The 15495-nt window shown below is 49.3% G+C and overlaps 1 protein-coding gene across 2 annotated transcripts in view; it reads left to right on the top strand.

Moving 5' to 3' along the window:
• The first annotated feature begins 346 nt into the window (after positions 1-346).
• The window catches only part of LOC144338471 (cytokine receptor-like factor 2), a 28902-nt gene continuing 13753 nt past the window's right edge, over positions 347-15495 (top strand). The window contains exons 1-4 of one of the 2 annotated variants that reach the window (XM_077988157.1): positions 347-626; positions 4911-5013; positions 9483-9649; positions 14736-14869. In XM_077988157.1, the coding sequence (XP_077844283.1) occupies positions 482-626; positions 4911-5013; positions 9483-9649; positions 14736-14869 (549 nt within the window). In that variant the 5' untranslated portion in view covers positions 347-481. Of the gene's footprint in view, positions 627-3592; positions 3803-4910; positions 5014-9482; positions 9650-14735; positions 14870-15495 lie in introns of those variants that run through there. The other variant, XM_077988156.1, reaches the window with a different exon arrangement.

The raw sequence follows: 15495 nt of genomic DNA, 5'->3' as shown, positions 1-15495 counted from the left end.
GGGGAAGGAGGTGGAGGGGAGGGGAGATGAAGGGGGAGGGGAGGGGAGGGGGGAAGGAGGTGGAGGGGAGGGGAGATGAGGGGGAGGGGAGGGGAGGGGGGAAGGAGGTGGAGGGGAGGGGCGATGAAGGGGGAGGGGAGGGGAGGGGGAAGGAGGTGGAGGGGAGGGGAGATGAAGGGGGAGGGGAGGGGAGGGAAAGGGGAGGGGAAGAGAGGGGAGGGAAGGGATAGGTGGAGGGGAGGGGGGAAGGAGGTGGAGGGGGAGGGGAGGGTGAAGGAAAGGAAGGGAAGGGCTCAGCTCAGCCCTGTGTGTGGTAATCCTGACCCTGGATTGATTGTGTGTGTGTGTGTGTGTGTGTGTGTGTGTGTGTGTGTGTTTGACAAGTGTATCTTTTAAAATCGAGCGTCACTGTGCTTCCTGCCTGTAATCATTTCCCTAATTTCCTTTCTGCCTTTTTGAAAATCGAGGGTGACCTCTGCTTATGAGTCATGAGCGATCTGCTAGTGGCAGGTTCCTGAGGACCTCACTCTCCACTCCTGTTTCAGGCATGGGACGGTTGGTTCTGCTGTGGGGAGCTGCTGTCTTTCTGCTGGGAAGCTGGATGGCTTTGGGGCAAGTAGCAACAGGTAAGCTTTCACCACCGGCCTGCATGAAATATCCTTTATTTAAGTGCCCTCTTCTTGTCCTATTTTGGTTTGTGGTTTCCTTTGCAACCAGGCACTGTTTGTTTTGTAAAACTTAAACAATGAGTGTGAAAGTTTCTTTTTTCTTTTCTTTTCTTTTTTTTCTTTGATACGGAGTCTCGCTCTTGTCGCCCAGGCTGGACGGCAGTGGCACGATCTCGGCTCACTGCAACCGCCACCTCCTGGGTTCAAGCAATTCTCCTGCCTCAGCTTCCCAAGTAGCTGGGATGAAATGTATTTATAAGTAAATACATGAATAATAACTGTATTTATTGCTCCTGGAATATCCTCTGCTTATATGCACTTTCGGTGGCCAGAACTAGGAACTGTATGTGTGCGTGTGTGTGTTTATCTATGATTGATTGATCAGTACATATATTCATGTTAATCTATCCATCAATTTATCTCATCTATCTTTTCCCATTCATCATCCATCCATCCATCATCCATCTATTATTCATTGATCCATCCACCAATATATCCATCCACCCATCCATCAAACTATCCATCCACTCATACATTCACCCACCCATCAACCCACCCAGCCTCCATCCACCCATCCATCCACCATCCACCCATCTATTATCCATCCATCCATCCATCCATCCATCCATCCTCCCTTCCACCATCCACCCATCAACCCACCCAGCCTCCATCCACCCATCCTTTCATCCATCCAACCACCCATCCATCCACCATCCACCCGTCATCCATCCATCCATCCATCATCCATCCATCCATCCATCATCCATCCATCCATCCATCATCCATGCATCCATCCATCCATCATCCATCCATCCATCCATCCATCATCCATCCATCATCCATCCACCCATCCATCCATCCATCATCCATCCATCATCCATCCACCCATCCATCCATCCATCCATCCACCATCCACCCATCATCCATCCATCCATCCACCCATCATCCATCCATCCATCCACCCATCATCCATCCATCCATCCATCATCTATCCATCCATCCATCCATCATCCATCCATCCATCATCCATCCATCCATCCATCATCCATCCATCCATCATCCATCCATCCATCCATCATCCATCCATCCATCCATCCATCCATCCATATGCCAACACATCCATCCACCCACCCATCAAGCCATCCATCTACCCATGCATTCACCTACACTTTTATCCATTTATCCATCCATCCATCCATCCATCCATCCATCCATCCATCCATCCATCCATGTACACATCTACATATCCATCCATCCATCCACCCACCCACTCACCTATCTGTTCATCCATTTATCTATCCATCCACTCACTCATTCACCCACCTATCTACCCACACTTTCATCCACTTATCCATCCATCCATCCATCCATCCATCCACCATACATCCATCATCCATCCATCCATCCATCTATCCACCATCCATCCACCAATACATCCATCCACCCATCCGTCAAACCATCCATCCACCTATGCACTCAGCCACACTTTCATCCACTCATCCATCCATCCATCCATCCATCCATCCATCCATCCATCCACCCATCCACGTGCACATCTACATATCCATCTATCCATGCATCCATCCACCCATCCACCCATTCATCTATGTATCTGTTCATCCATTTATTCATGCATCCAGTCACCCATCCACCCACCCATCCACTTGCCTTCCATCTATACACCCACCTGTCCATTGATTCATCCATCTACCCATCAATCCCTACCTATCTGTGTCTATCTGTTTGTCTAACTATTTCTATCATCATCTATATAATTCTATCTATCTAACATTACTATGTATCTACGTATCTATGTATCTATATATCTATGTATCTATCTATCTATTTACCTATCTATCTGTCTATCTCTATCTATCCTCCAGATACCTCCACTTAAAACCCAACATGATAAGGTTCACTGTAGCCTGTCTTTCCAAACCTGTAACTCACTTCTTTGACAGTGAGAGACTTGGCTGCCATTATCCAAAATATCATTGCATGTTTGCTGAATTCTAAAATATTCCTATTCTCCATGTTCGGAATTACAAACCCAGACCTCTTGAAACGTCGAAGCTACTGAAGTCTAAGCAACCTTCCAAGCAAAGATAGAAATAGTTCTTTAGAGTTGGTCCATTTCTGTTATTTTATTTTATTTTAGTTTATTTTGATACGGAGTCTTGCTGTGTCACCCAGGCTGGAGTGCAGTGACACGATCTTGGTTCACTACAACTTCTGCCTCCTGGGTTCAAGCCATTCTCCTGCCTCAGCCTCTTGGGTAGCTGGGATTACAGGTGCCCGCCACCACGCCCAGCTCATTTTTTGTGTTTTTAATAGAGATGGGGTTTCACCATGTCGGCCAGGCTGGTCTTGAACTCCTGACCTCAGGTGATCTACCCACCTCGGCCTCCCAAAATGTTAAGATTACAGGTGTGAGCCACCGCACCCAGCCGGTCCATTTCTGAAGTTAGTGTGTATGGTGTTTTGAGAAAGACAGTCAGGTGGATCAATGGGGACAGTTTCCGATGCCACCTTAGGTATCCACAGGGGATGTGTCACTGGATACATGACTGATGCTCGTATCAGTGCATGGCACTAGTGGGCAAACATTACCTTTTGCAAAAACAAACAAAAGCAGCCAGGCATGGTGGCTCATGCCTGTCATCCTAGCTGAGATTTGGGAGGCTGAGGCAGGTGGATCACGAGGTCAGCAGATCGAGACCATCCTGGCTAACACAGTGAAACCCTGTCTCTCCTAAAAACACAAAAAATTAGCCAGGCGTGGTGGCGGGCACCTGTAGTCCCAGCTACTCAGCAGGTTGAGGCAGGAGAATGGTGTGAACCTGGGAGGTGGAGGTTGCAGTGAGCTGAGATCGCACCACTGCACTCCAGCCTGGGCAACAGAGTGAGACTCTGTCTCGAAAAAAAAAAAAAAAAAGAGGCAACTATAATTGTACCCTTGTTGACTTGTCTCTGAGGTTTTTGCAAAGGGTAAGGTTCCACCCACTAGTGGCTTGTGCAGATATAAGCGTCAATCGTGTATCCAATGACACATCTTCTGTGGATATGTAAGGTGGCATCGTCTCTTCTGGACCAGCCTTTATGTATTCTGCAGCTCTTGCTCAAGGAATTAACAGGTAACCCGTGCACACAAACCTTGGTTTTCTCTGTCCTTTGACTTTTTATTTGTTATTATTTTTTGAGACGGAATCTCGCTCTGTCGCCCAGGCTGGAGTGCAGTGGCACAATCTCGGCTCACTGCAACCTTCTCCCAGGTTCAAGCGATTCTTCTGCCTCAGCCTCCTGAGTAGCTGGGATTACAGGCACCCACCACCACACATGGCTAATTTTTGTAGTTTTAGTAGAGACGGGGTTTCACCATGTTGGCCAGGGCTGCTCTTAAACGCATGACCTCAGGCGATCCACCTGCCCCAGCCTTCCAAAGTGTTGGCATTACAGGCATGAGCCACTGCACCCAGCCAGACCTCTGTTCTTTTATTTTTTATTTATTTATTTATTTTTGAGACGGAGTCTCACTCTGTCGCCCAGCCTGGAGTGCAGTGGCACAATCTCGGCTCACTGAAACCTCCATCTCCCGGGTTCAAGCGATTCTCCTGCCTCAGCCTCCCGAGTAGCTGGGATTACAGGTGCCCACCACCACGCCCGGCTAACGTTTTGTATTTTTAGTAGAGACGGGGTTTCTCCGTGTTGGCCAGGATGGTCTCGATCTCCTGACCTCATGATCCATCTGCCTCGGCCTCCCAAAGTGCTGGGATGACAGAGGTGAGCCACCACGCCTGGCCAGATCTCTGTCCTTTTAAACCAGCATCTCCTTCTTAGGACGAAAGTGCTGGCTTTATGCTGTCAGTTTCCAGCTGTTTTTAGAGTTGCCTCGCCGGGCGCGGTGGCTCACGCCTGTAATCCCAGCACTTTGGGAGGCCGAGGCAGGTGGATCATGAGGTCAGGAGATGCAGACCATCCTGTTGAATATGATGAAACCCCATCTCCACTAAAAAAGCAAAAAATTAGCCGGGGGTGGCGGCGGGCACCTGCCATCCCAGCTACTCAGGAGGCTGAGGCAGGAGAATCGCTTGAACCCTGAGGTGAAGGTTGCAGTGAGCCGAGATCGCGGCACTGCCCTCCAGCCTGGGCGACAGAGAGAGACTCTGTCTCAAAAACAACGATAAATTAAAAAATAAAATAGAGTTGCCTGACAGTGAACTTCCTGCATCTCTCTGTGTCTAGGAGAAGGACTACAGATTCAGATCATCTACTTTAATCTAGAAACGGTGCAGGTGACATGGAATGCCAGCCACTACCCCAGGAGTAACCTGAGTTTCCACTACAAGTAAGTGGGCCCCACCCTGGAAGGCAAACCCCACAGCCCGGGGCTCAAAATAGCTCTTCTGAGAGCCGTCAGCGATTGGGAACGCCACAGAACGAAAGTGTGAAGCGTCACACTCGGCAAAAGCCAGAATGTTTGTTCTGTGAAACCCTCAGCCCTCACCACAACCGCAAGCTCATCGCCCCAAACCTTCTCGCCAAGGGATGGCTGACTCACGCTCAAAATCACCTACCTTCTTTTTGTTTGTTTGTTTGTTTTTGAGTCGGAGTCTCGCTCTGTCGCCCAGGCTGGGGTGCCGTGGCGTGATCTCGGCTCACTGCAACCTCCGCCTCCCGGGTTCAACCGATCCTCCTGCCTCAGCCTCCCGAGCAGCTGGGAGGACAGGCACCTGCCACCACGCCCGGCTAATTTTCGTATTTTTAGTCGTGTTGGCCAGGCTGGTTTCAAACTCCTGACCTCATGGGATCCGCCTGCCTCGGCCTCCCAAAGTGCTGGGATGACACGCGTGAGTCACGGCATCCGGCCTGAAAATCACCTAGATTATTAACGGGAGATGAAGAAAGAGATCTGTTCACCCAGGGCTGTGGGTGAACTTGAAATCTTATCTGCTAGGCAGCCGGGGAAGGAAACATTCAGTCTCTGAAACATGTCACAGCCTTACCCGGGGCTGCCTCCACCTTTGTGTCTGCCTGATGTGACTATTTTTTTATTTTTACCTTGGCTTAGTTGGACACCCAGAAGTGTGCGTGTCAGTGTCGGAGGAACGGTTTTTGCAATACCTTTAGTCATGGGTGGTTGATTCTTCAGTTTGATAGCAAAACAGATAAACGGGAAAGTGCACAGAACAGGGAAATTTTAAAATGAAGTCAGTCGGAAAGTGAGACTCACCGCGGGGAGGCCGAGGTGGGCGGATCACCTGAGGTCAGGAGTTCAAGACCAGCCTGGCCAAGATGAGGAAACGCCATCTCTACTGAAAAATACGAAAATCAACTGGGCGTGGTGGCAGGTGCCAGTAATCCCAGCAACTTGCGAGGCTGAGACGGGAGAATCGCTTGAACCACTGGAGGCAGAGGTTGTGGTGAGCCGAGATCGCGCCACTGCACTCCAGCCTGGGTGACAGAGGGAGACTCCGTCTCAAAAAAAAAAAAAAAAAAAGGAAACAATTCCTGAGCCAAGAATTCCCCGGACATTGTTGATGAGGAATAAGCCACTTGGTCTCACTCTGGGTGACAATTTTTTTTTTTCCCTGTGCAGAAAAACCAGAGTGATAGGTGATCTTGGCACATTCTTTTATTGTTTTGAGACGGAGTCTCGCTCTGTCACCCAGGCTGGAGTGTGGTGGCACGATCTCGGCTCACTGCAAGCTCCGCCTCCCGGGTTCAAGCGATTCTCCTGCCTCAGCCTCCCGAGTAGCTGGGACTACAGGCGCCGCCACCTCGCCCGGCTACTTTGTTTGTATTCTTAGAGACGGGGTTTCCCTCATGTTGGCCAGGCTGGTCTTGAACTCCTGACCTCGTGATCTGCCCGACTCGGCCTCCCAAAGTGCTGGGATGACAGGTCTGAGCCACCGCGCCCGGCCATTCTTTTACCGCAAAGGCCCTCCTGAAAGCAGGGGTCTCCTAAGGTGCCATAACAAAATACCATACGCTAAGCAGTTAAGATCAACAGTTACTCTAGTTCTGCAGGCCAGAAGTCCAAAATCAAGGACAGGCCTCTCCTCCCTTCACAGGCTGTAGGGGAGGATCCTTCCTGCCTCTCCCAGCTCCTGACGGCTCCAGGCATCCCTGGGCTTGTGGCCGCATCACTCCAGTCTCTGCCTCCGTCTCCACGTGGCCTCCTCCTCTGTGTCTGTGTCTCCTCTTCTGTCTCTTAGAAGGGACACTTGTCATTCCATTTAGAGCTCATCCTAATCCAGGGTGATCTCATCTAAGATACTCAACTGAATGACACCTGCAGAGACCTTATTTCTAAATGAGATTCTATTCACAAGTCTACGGGTTAGGACATGGACAGATCTTTTGGACGTCACCATCTCAATCCATTGCAACTGTGTTTGGTTCTTTCTGGAGGCTCTAGGGGAGGCTCCTTCCTGCCTCTCCCAGCTCCTGGGGGCTCCAGGCGTCCCTGGGCTTGTGGCCGCATCACTCCAGTCTCTGCCTCCGTCTCCACGTGGCCTCCTCCCCTGTGTCTGTGTCTCCTCTTCTGTCTCTTAGAAGGACACCTGTCATTGGATTTAGGACCCACCCTCATCCAGGATGATCTCATCTCTGGATCCTTCACTTAATCGCATCTGCAAAGAGCCTATTGCTGAATAAGGCCTTATTCCAGGTCTGGGCGTTAGGACACGGACAGATCTTTCTGATGGACACATATTAATCCACTGCAGCTGTATCCAGTTGCCTCCGGAAGCTCTAGGGGAGGATCCTTCCTGCCTCTCCCAGCTCCTGGGGGCTCCAGGTGTCCCTGGGCTTGTGGCCGCATCACTCCAGTCTCTGCCTCCGTCTCCACATGGCCTCCTCCTCTGTGTCAGTGTCTCCTCTTCTGTCTCTTAGAAGAATATTTTTCACTGTATTTCTTTGCTATCTCATAAAAATATTCTAATTGGATTGAGAGCTCACATTAATCCAGGCTGGAGCGCATTGGCGTGATCTTAGCTCACTGCAACCTCCACCTCCCAGGTTCAAGTGATTCTCCTGTCTCAGCCTTCTGAGTAGCTGGGACTACAGACACCTGCCACCACGCCTGGCAAATTTTTGTGTTTTTATTTTTAGTAGAGACACAGTTTCACCATGTTGACCGGGCTGGTCTCGAACTCCTGACCTCAGATGATCCACCCGTCTCAGCCTCCCAAAGTGCTGGGATTACAGGTGTGAGCCACCATGTCCGGCCTCCTCTTATAAAAACATTCTAATTGGATTGAGGGCTCACATTAATCCAGGAGGATTTTATGTCAGTGCTTACCTAATCATGTCTCCAAAAATCTTATTTGCAGCTAAGATCCCATTCACAGGTTCTGGGAGTTGGGACGTGGGCATGGCTTATGGATGGCCACAATTCAATATACTACAGTAACCATGCAAGGGTTTTTTGTTTGTTTGTTTGTTTTTTGAGACAGTTTCACTCTTGTTGCCCAGGCTGGAGTGCAATGGCACGATCTCGGCTCACTGCAACCTCCGCCCCCCCAGGTTCAAGCGATTCTCCTGCCTTCGCCTCCCGAGTAGCTGGGATTACAGGCATGCACCACCACGCCCGGCTGATTTTTGTATTTTTAGTAGAGACGGGGTTTCTCCATGTTGGTCAGGCTGGTCTCGAACTCTGCACCTGCACCTGGTGACACAAGGGGTTTAAATATTTATGAGACAGCAAGTTTTTCTGTTTGGACAGGTGTTGTAGTTAGCTGTAAAGAAGGGTCATTGAAGTTAGTGAGGAGGGAACCTGGCCGGAGGCCACGGTGAGAATGGAGCGTGAAGGAACGGCCATTAGATTTGTTAAATGCTGTTTTAAGAAATGTCCAGGCTGGGCGTCGTGGCTCACGCCTGTCATCCCAGAATTTTGAGAGGCTGAGGCAGGAGGATAACCTGAGGTCAGGAGTTGGAGACCAGCCTGGTCAACATGGTAAAACCCCGTCTCTACTAAAAACACAAAAATCAGCTAGGCTTGGTGGTGCATGCCTGTAATCCCAGCTACTCAGGAGGCTGAGGCAGGAGAATCGCTTGAACCCGGGAGGCAGAGATTGCAGTGAGCCGAGATCGCACCACTGCACTCCAGCCTCAAGGACAGAGCAAGACACTGTCCAAAAGGAAAAAAAAAAAAAAAAAAGGTCAGCGTGCTAGCTCACACCTGTAATCCCAGAACTTTGGGAGGCCGAGGCGGGTGGATCACCTGAGGTCAGGAGTTCGAGACCAGCCTGGGCAACATGGTGAAACCCCGTCTCTACTAAAATCACAAAAATTAGCCGGGCGTGGTGGCGGGCACCTGTAATCCCCGCTACTCAGGAGGCTGAGACAGGAGAATCTCTTGAACCTGAGAGGTGGAGGTTGCAGTGAGCTGAGATCGCGCCACTGCACTCCAGCCTGGGCGACAGAGTGAGGCTCTGTCTCAAAAAAAAAAAAAAAAAAAAAAAAAAAAGAGAAGCTGGATGTGGTAGCTCACACCTCTAATCCCAGCACTTTGGGAGGCCGAGGCGGGTGGATCACCTGAGGTCAGGAGTTCGAGACCAGCCTGGCCAACACGTTGAAACCGTGTCTCCAGTAAAACTACCAAAATTACCTGGGCCTGGTGGCGGGTGCCTGTAATCCCAGCTACTCAGGAGGCTGAGACAGGAGAATTGCTTGAACCCAGGAGGCGGAGGTTGCAGTGAGTTGACGTTGCACCATTGCACTCCAGCCTGGGCGGCAAGAGCAGGACCCCATCTCTAAATAAATAAATGAATAAATAAAGCACTGTTGCTAAACAGTCATTTTAAACCCCAGATTCAGTCGAGATGAGGCCTATGACCAGTGCACCGTCTACATTCTCCAGGAAGGTCACACCTCGGGGTGCCTCCTAGACGCAGAGCAGCAAGACGATATTCTGTATTTCTCCATCAGGAACGGGACGCACCCCGTTTTCACCGCCAGTCGCTGGATCTTTTATTACCGTAAGTATTGTAAAGCCAGCTCACCGTGCTTGTCGGTACTTCCTTCACCTTATTACCCCAAGGACTGAAAACCAAGCTCCTGCCAATCACCGGATCCGTGATTACCGTTAACTCTTGAAAAGCGAGCTCAGCACACTTTTCAGTACTTCCTTCAGTTTATTACCACAAGTACTGAAAAGCTCATGCAAATCGCCGGATTCAGATTACCGTAGCTATTTTTTTTTTTTTGAGACAGTCTTGCTCTGTGCCCCAGGCTGGAGTGCAGTGGCGCGATCTCGGCTCACTGCAAGCTCCGTCCCCCGGGTTCACGCCATTCTCCTGCCTCAGCCTCCCGAGTAGCTGGGACTACAGGCGCCCACAACCGCGCCCGGCTAATTTTTTGTATTTTTTTTTTTTTTAGTAGAGACGGGGTTTCACCATGTTAGCCAGGATGGTCTCGATCTCCTGACCTTGTGATCCGCCCGCCTCGGCCTCCCAAAGTGCTGGGATTACAGGCTTGAGCCACCTAGCCCGGGTACCGTAGCTATTAAAAAGCAAGCTCACCATGCTTTTCAGTACTTCTTTCACCTTATTACCGTAATGAAAAGCTCGTGCAAATCGCCGGATTCATGATTACCGTAGCTATTGAAAAGCAAGCTCACCACGCTTTGCAGTACGGCCTTCAGCTTATTACCATAAGTAATGAAAAGCAAGTTCATGCCAGTAGCGGGATCAATGATTACCGTAACAATTGAAAAGCAAGCTCAGCACACTTTTCAGGACTTTAAACTCACGCAAATCGCCGGATCCATGATTACCGTAGCTATTGAACAGCAAACTCACCACGCTTTTCAGTACTTCCTCCAGCTTATTACCGTAAGTAATGAAAGGCAAGTTCATGCCAGTCACAAGTTCACGCGGGATCAATGATTACCGTTAACAATTGAAAAGCCAGCTCAGCCCACTTTTCAGTACTTCCTTCAGCTGATTACCCTAAGTACTGAAAAGCCATCTCATGATAGTCGCTGGATCAATGATTACCGTAACTACTGAAAAGCAAGCCCAGCATACTTTTCAGTACTTCCTTCAGCTGATTACCATAAGTACTGAAAAGCTCATGATAATCGCCGGATCCATGATTACCGTAGCTATTGAAAAGCAAGCTCACCACGCTTTTCAGTACTTCCTTCAGCTGATTACCCTAAGTACTGAAAAGCAATCTCATGATAGTCGCTGGATCAATGATTACCGTAACGATTGAAAAGCACGCCCAGCCTACTCTTTAGTACTTCCTTCAGCTGATTACCATAAGTACTGACAAGCGAGCTCAGACAAGTCACTGGATTAGTGATTACTGTAGCTATTGAAAAGCAAGCTCACCATGCTTTTCAGTACTTCCCTCAGCTTATTACCATAAGTACTGAAAAGCAAGCTTATGCCAGTGGGGGGGGGGGGGGGAAATCAATGATTACCGTAACTACTGAAAAGCAAGCCCAGCACACTTTTTAGTACTCTTTCAGCTCGTCACCTTCAGTTAGTTTCAGTAAATTCTGAAAAGCAACCTCATGGACCATTGGCCACTGGAGCCCAGTGCCCAGTTCCTGACTCCAAGTGAGGAGAAACCGGCCTTCCAGAAAGTTCCCTCTTACACACACACTGGTCGGGGATGAATCTCCCCAGTGAGGAGACCACATGACTGTGATTTAAGGGAATGAATTAAAGCTTGGGTGCGGTGGCTCATGCCTGTAATCCCAGCACTATGGGAGGCCAAGGCGGGCGGATCACTTGAGGTCTGGAATTCGAGACCAGCCTCACCAACATGGTGAAACCCTGTCTCTATTAAAAATAAAAAATAAACAAAATTAGCCGGGCGTGGTGGCGCACGCCTGTAATCCCAGCTATCTGGGAGGCTGAGGCACGGCAATTGCTTGAACCCGGGAGACAGAGGCTGCAGTGAGCCGAGATCACGCCACTGCACTCCAGCCTGGGCGATTTATAAATTCATTATTGAAAAATAAATAAGGCTGGGCGCGGTGGCTCACGCCTTTCATCCCAGTACTTTGGGAGGCTGAGGCAGGAGGATCAACTGAGGTGGGGAGTTCGAGACCAGCCTGACCAACATGGAGAAATCCCGTCTCTACTAAAAATACAAAATGAGCTGGGTGTGGTGGTGGGCACCTGTCATCCCAGCTACTCAGGAGGCTGAGGCAGGAGAATCGCTTGAACCCGGGAGGCGGAGGTTGCAGTGAGTTGAGATCCAGCCACTGCACTCCAGCCTGGGCAACAAGAGGGAAACTTCATCTCAAATAAATAAATAAATACATAAAATAAGGGAATTAATTAGAGATGCTGCCCTCTGGTGCCCTGTGTATACACACACACACAGACAGACAGACACACACACACACAGACACACACACAGACACACACAGACACACATACAGACACACAGACACGCACACACACACAGACACACACACAGACACACACACACACACAGACACACACACACACAGACACACACACAGACACACACACACACACAGACACACACACACACAGACACACACACAGATACACACACACAGACACACACACGCACACACACACAGACACACACACAGACACACACACACACACAGAGGGAGCAGGAAATACTCTCTCACCGTCATCCCACTCACTGGATGTTTTATCTTTTTTTTTTTTTTTTTTTGAGAGGGAGGGTCTTGCTCTGTCGCCCAGGCTGGAGTGCAGTGATGCAATCACAGCTCACTGCAAGCTCCACCTCCTGGGCTCAAGCGATCCTCCCGCCTCAGCCTCCAGAGTAGCTCAGACCACAGACACACGCCACCATGCCTGGCAAACGTTCTCATGTTTTGTAGACCTGGGGTCTCACCATATTGCCCAGGCTGATCTCGAACTTCTGGGCTCAAGAGATCCTCCCGCCTTGGCCTCCCAAATTTCTGGGATGACAGGCACGAGCCACTGCACCTGGCAGGTTTCCTTATGTGTGTTGAGAACTGGCTGTAAGGAAACCCTCTTTCCAAAATGTTTCTTCTGTATCCTAGAATTCTGTAAGGCTGTGGCTCTTTTTTCCTTTTTTATTTTTTAGAGGTAGGGGAAACGGATCTGTTTCAGAATCCCGTGAGAACGGCGAACTCTTTATTCGCGAAATTACTCGTAGATACTGGGTGCGTTTCCTGGGCTCTAATAGGTCACCACAAACGGGAGGTTTAAAACAACAGAAACTTATTCTCTCCTAGTGAGATGGACGTGTCTGAGAGCCCCATTCCCTCCGGAGGCCCCAGGGGAGGCTCCTTCCTGCCTCTCCCAGCTCCTGGGGGCTCCAGGCGTCCCTGGGCTTGTGGCCGCATCATTCCAGTCTCTGCCTCCGTCTCCACGTGGCCTTCTCCTCTGTGTCTGTGTCTCCTCTTCTGTCTCTTACAAGGACACCTGTCATTGCATTTAGAGCTCACCCTACTCCAGGATGATCTCATGTCAAGATTCTTAACTAATTACATCTGCAAAGACCCTATTTCCAAATAAAGTCCCATTCACAGATTATGGAGAACAGGACACAAACATGTATTTTAGGGATCAACATTCAATGCATGACAGTTGTATCCAGTCCCTTCTGAAAGCTCTAGGGGAGGATCCTTCCTGCCTCTCCCAGCTCCTGGGGGCTCCAGGCGTCCCTGGGCTTGTGGCCCCATCACTCCAGTCTCTGCCTCCGTCTCCACGTGGCCTCCTCCTCTGTGTCTGTGTCTCCTCCTCTGTCTCTTACAAGGACACCTGTCATTGCATTTAGAGCTCACCCTACTCCAGGATGATCTCATGTCAAGATTCTTAACTAATTACATCTGCAAAGACCCTATTTCCAAATAAAGTCCCATTCACAGATTATGGAGAACAGGACACAAACATGTATTTTAGGGATCAACATTCAATGCATGACAGTTGTATCCAGTCCCTTCTGAAAGCTCTAGGGGAGGCTCCTTCCTGCCTCTCCCAGCTCCTGGGGGCTCCAGGCATCCCTGGGCTTGTGGCCGCATCACTCCAGTCTCTGCCTCCGTCTCCACGTGGCCTTCTCCTCTGTGTCTGTGTCTCTTCTGTCTCTGAGAAGGACACCTATGGTTGCATTTAGAATGCTTCCTTCTCCGGTATGACCTCATCTTAACTCACTAAATGCACCTATAAGGATCCCCTCTCCCCCACTTTGTTTTGAGATGGAGCCTCTCTCTGTCACCCAGGCTGGAGTGCGGTGGCACGATCTCGGCTCAATGCAACCTCCACCTCCCAAGTTCAAGCAATTCTTCTGCCTCAGCCTCCCGAGTAGCTGGGACTACAGGATGTGCCACCACGCCTGGCTAATTTTTGTATTTTTTTAGTAGAGACTGGGTTTCACCCTATTGGCCAGGCTGGTCTCGAACTGCTGACCTTGTGATCCGCCCGCCTTGGCCTCCCAAACTGCTGAGATTACAGGTGTGAGCCACTGTGTCCAGCCAGATCGATTTTTTTTTTTTTTTGATAGAATTTCGCTCTTGTGCCCCAGACTGGGTGCAATAGCATGATCTCGGCTCACGCAACCTCTGCCTCCGGGGTTAAAGTGATTCTCCTGCCTCAGCCTCCCGAGTAGCTGGAATTACAGGCATGCACCACCACGCCCAGCTAGTTTTGTATTTTTAGCAGAGACAGGGTTTCTCCATGTTGGTCAATCTGGTCTCGAACTCCTGACCTCAGGTGATCCGCCCGCCTCGGCCTCCCAAAGGATCCTATTTTTAAATACAATCCCATTCTGAGTTTCTGGGGAGTTGGGATTTTAACATGTATTTTTGTGGGGGGCATAATTTAGCCTGTAAGAGACACACAGGACATTTTCCACAGAATTTTAGACAGTTCCTTCGCAAACCTAACAGGTTCTCGGAGCTCTGGTGAAGCTTCTCCTATAAAAGTAATGAAGACGGGCGAACCGCAAGCCCCATAAGGTATTAAGGGAAGGGAGGGGTACAAGCTAGAGAAAGGGGATGAAGTGAGCCTGTCACAGTCATCTCAGAGAGGAGGGATGTCACTGTGTCTGTAACATGAATCTGTTATTTCTTCTTCTCAGTGAAGCCCAGTTCTCCGAAGCAGGTGAGCTTTTCGTGGCATCAGGATGCGGTGACACTGACGTGTTCTGACCTGTCCTACAGGGGTCTCCTCTATGAGGTTCAGTACCGGAGCCCCTTCGACACGGAGTGGCAGGTGAGCCAGGTGGCCGTGACTCAGGGCGATGGTGGCTGGGCGTCCCCCAGGTGTGGGCTGTGGGATTTGCTGTTCAATCAGACTCCCGGGTCCCCTTTGTCTACACCTGCCTGAATTCCACTGTGCTGTTTCTTCCTGAGAGAGCTCTAGTCCGGCTCGCATTTCTCTCCGTGTCTCTGAGGGGTCTCCAGAGAAAGAGAACCAATAATATGTCTGTCTGTCTGTCTATCTATCTATCTATCTATCTATCTATCCATCTGTATATCATTCTTTCTGTCTTTCAACCTATTATCTATCTATCTATCTAATTCTATTTTATCTGTCTCTATCTCTTTCAATCAATCATCTATCTATCTCATTCTATTTAACCTCTATCTCTGTCTTTCAATCTATCATCTACATTGTTCTATTTTATCTCTCTCTGTCTTTCAAACTATTATCTATCTATCTATCTATCTATGATCTATCTATATCTATCTATCTCTATCTATATCATTCTCTCTGTCTTTCAATTTATCTATCTATCCATATCATTCTATTATATCTCTCTGTATCTCAATCTATCATCTATGTATCTATCTAGGTATGTATGTATCTATCTATCTACCTATCTCATTCTATTTTAT

Source organism: Macaca mulatta, chromosome X (genome assembly GCF_049350105.2).
Source record: "Macaca mulatta isolate MMU2019108-1 chromosome X, T2T-MMU8v2.0, whole genome shotgun sequence".
In the NCBI taxonomy this organism is placed as follows: domain Eukaryota; kingdom Metazoa; phylum Chordata; class Mammalia; order Primates; family Cercopithecidae; genus Macaca; species Macaca mulatta.
This window is presented reverse-complemented; position numbering and strand designations above follow the sequence as displayed.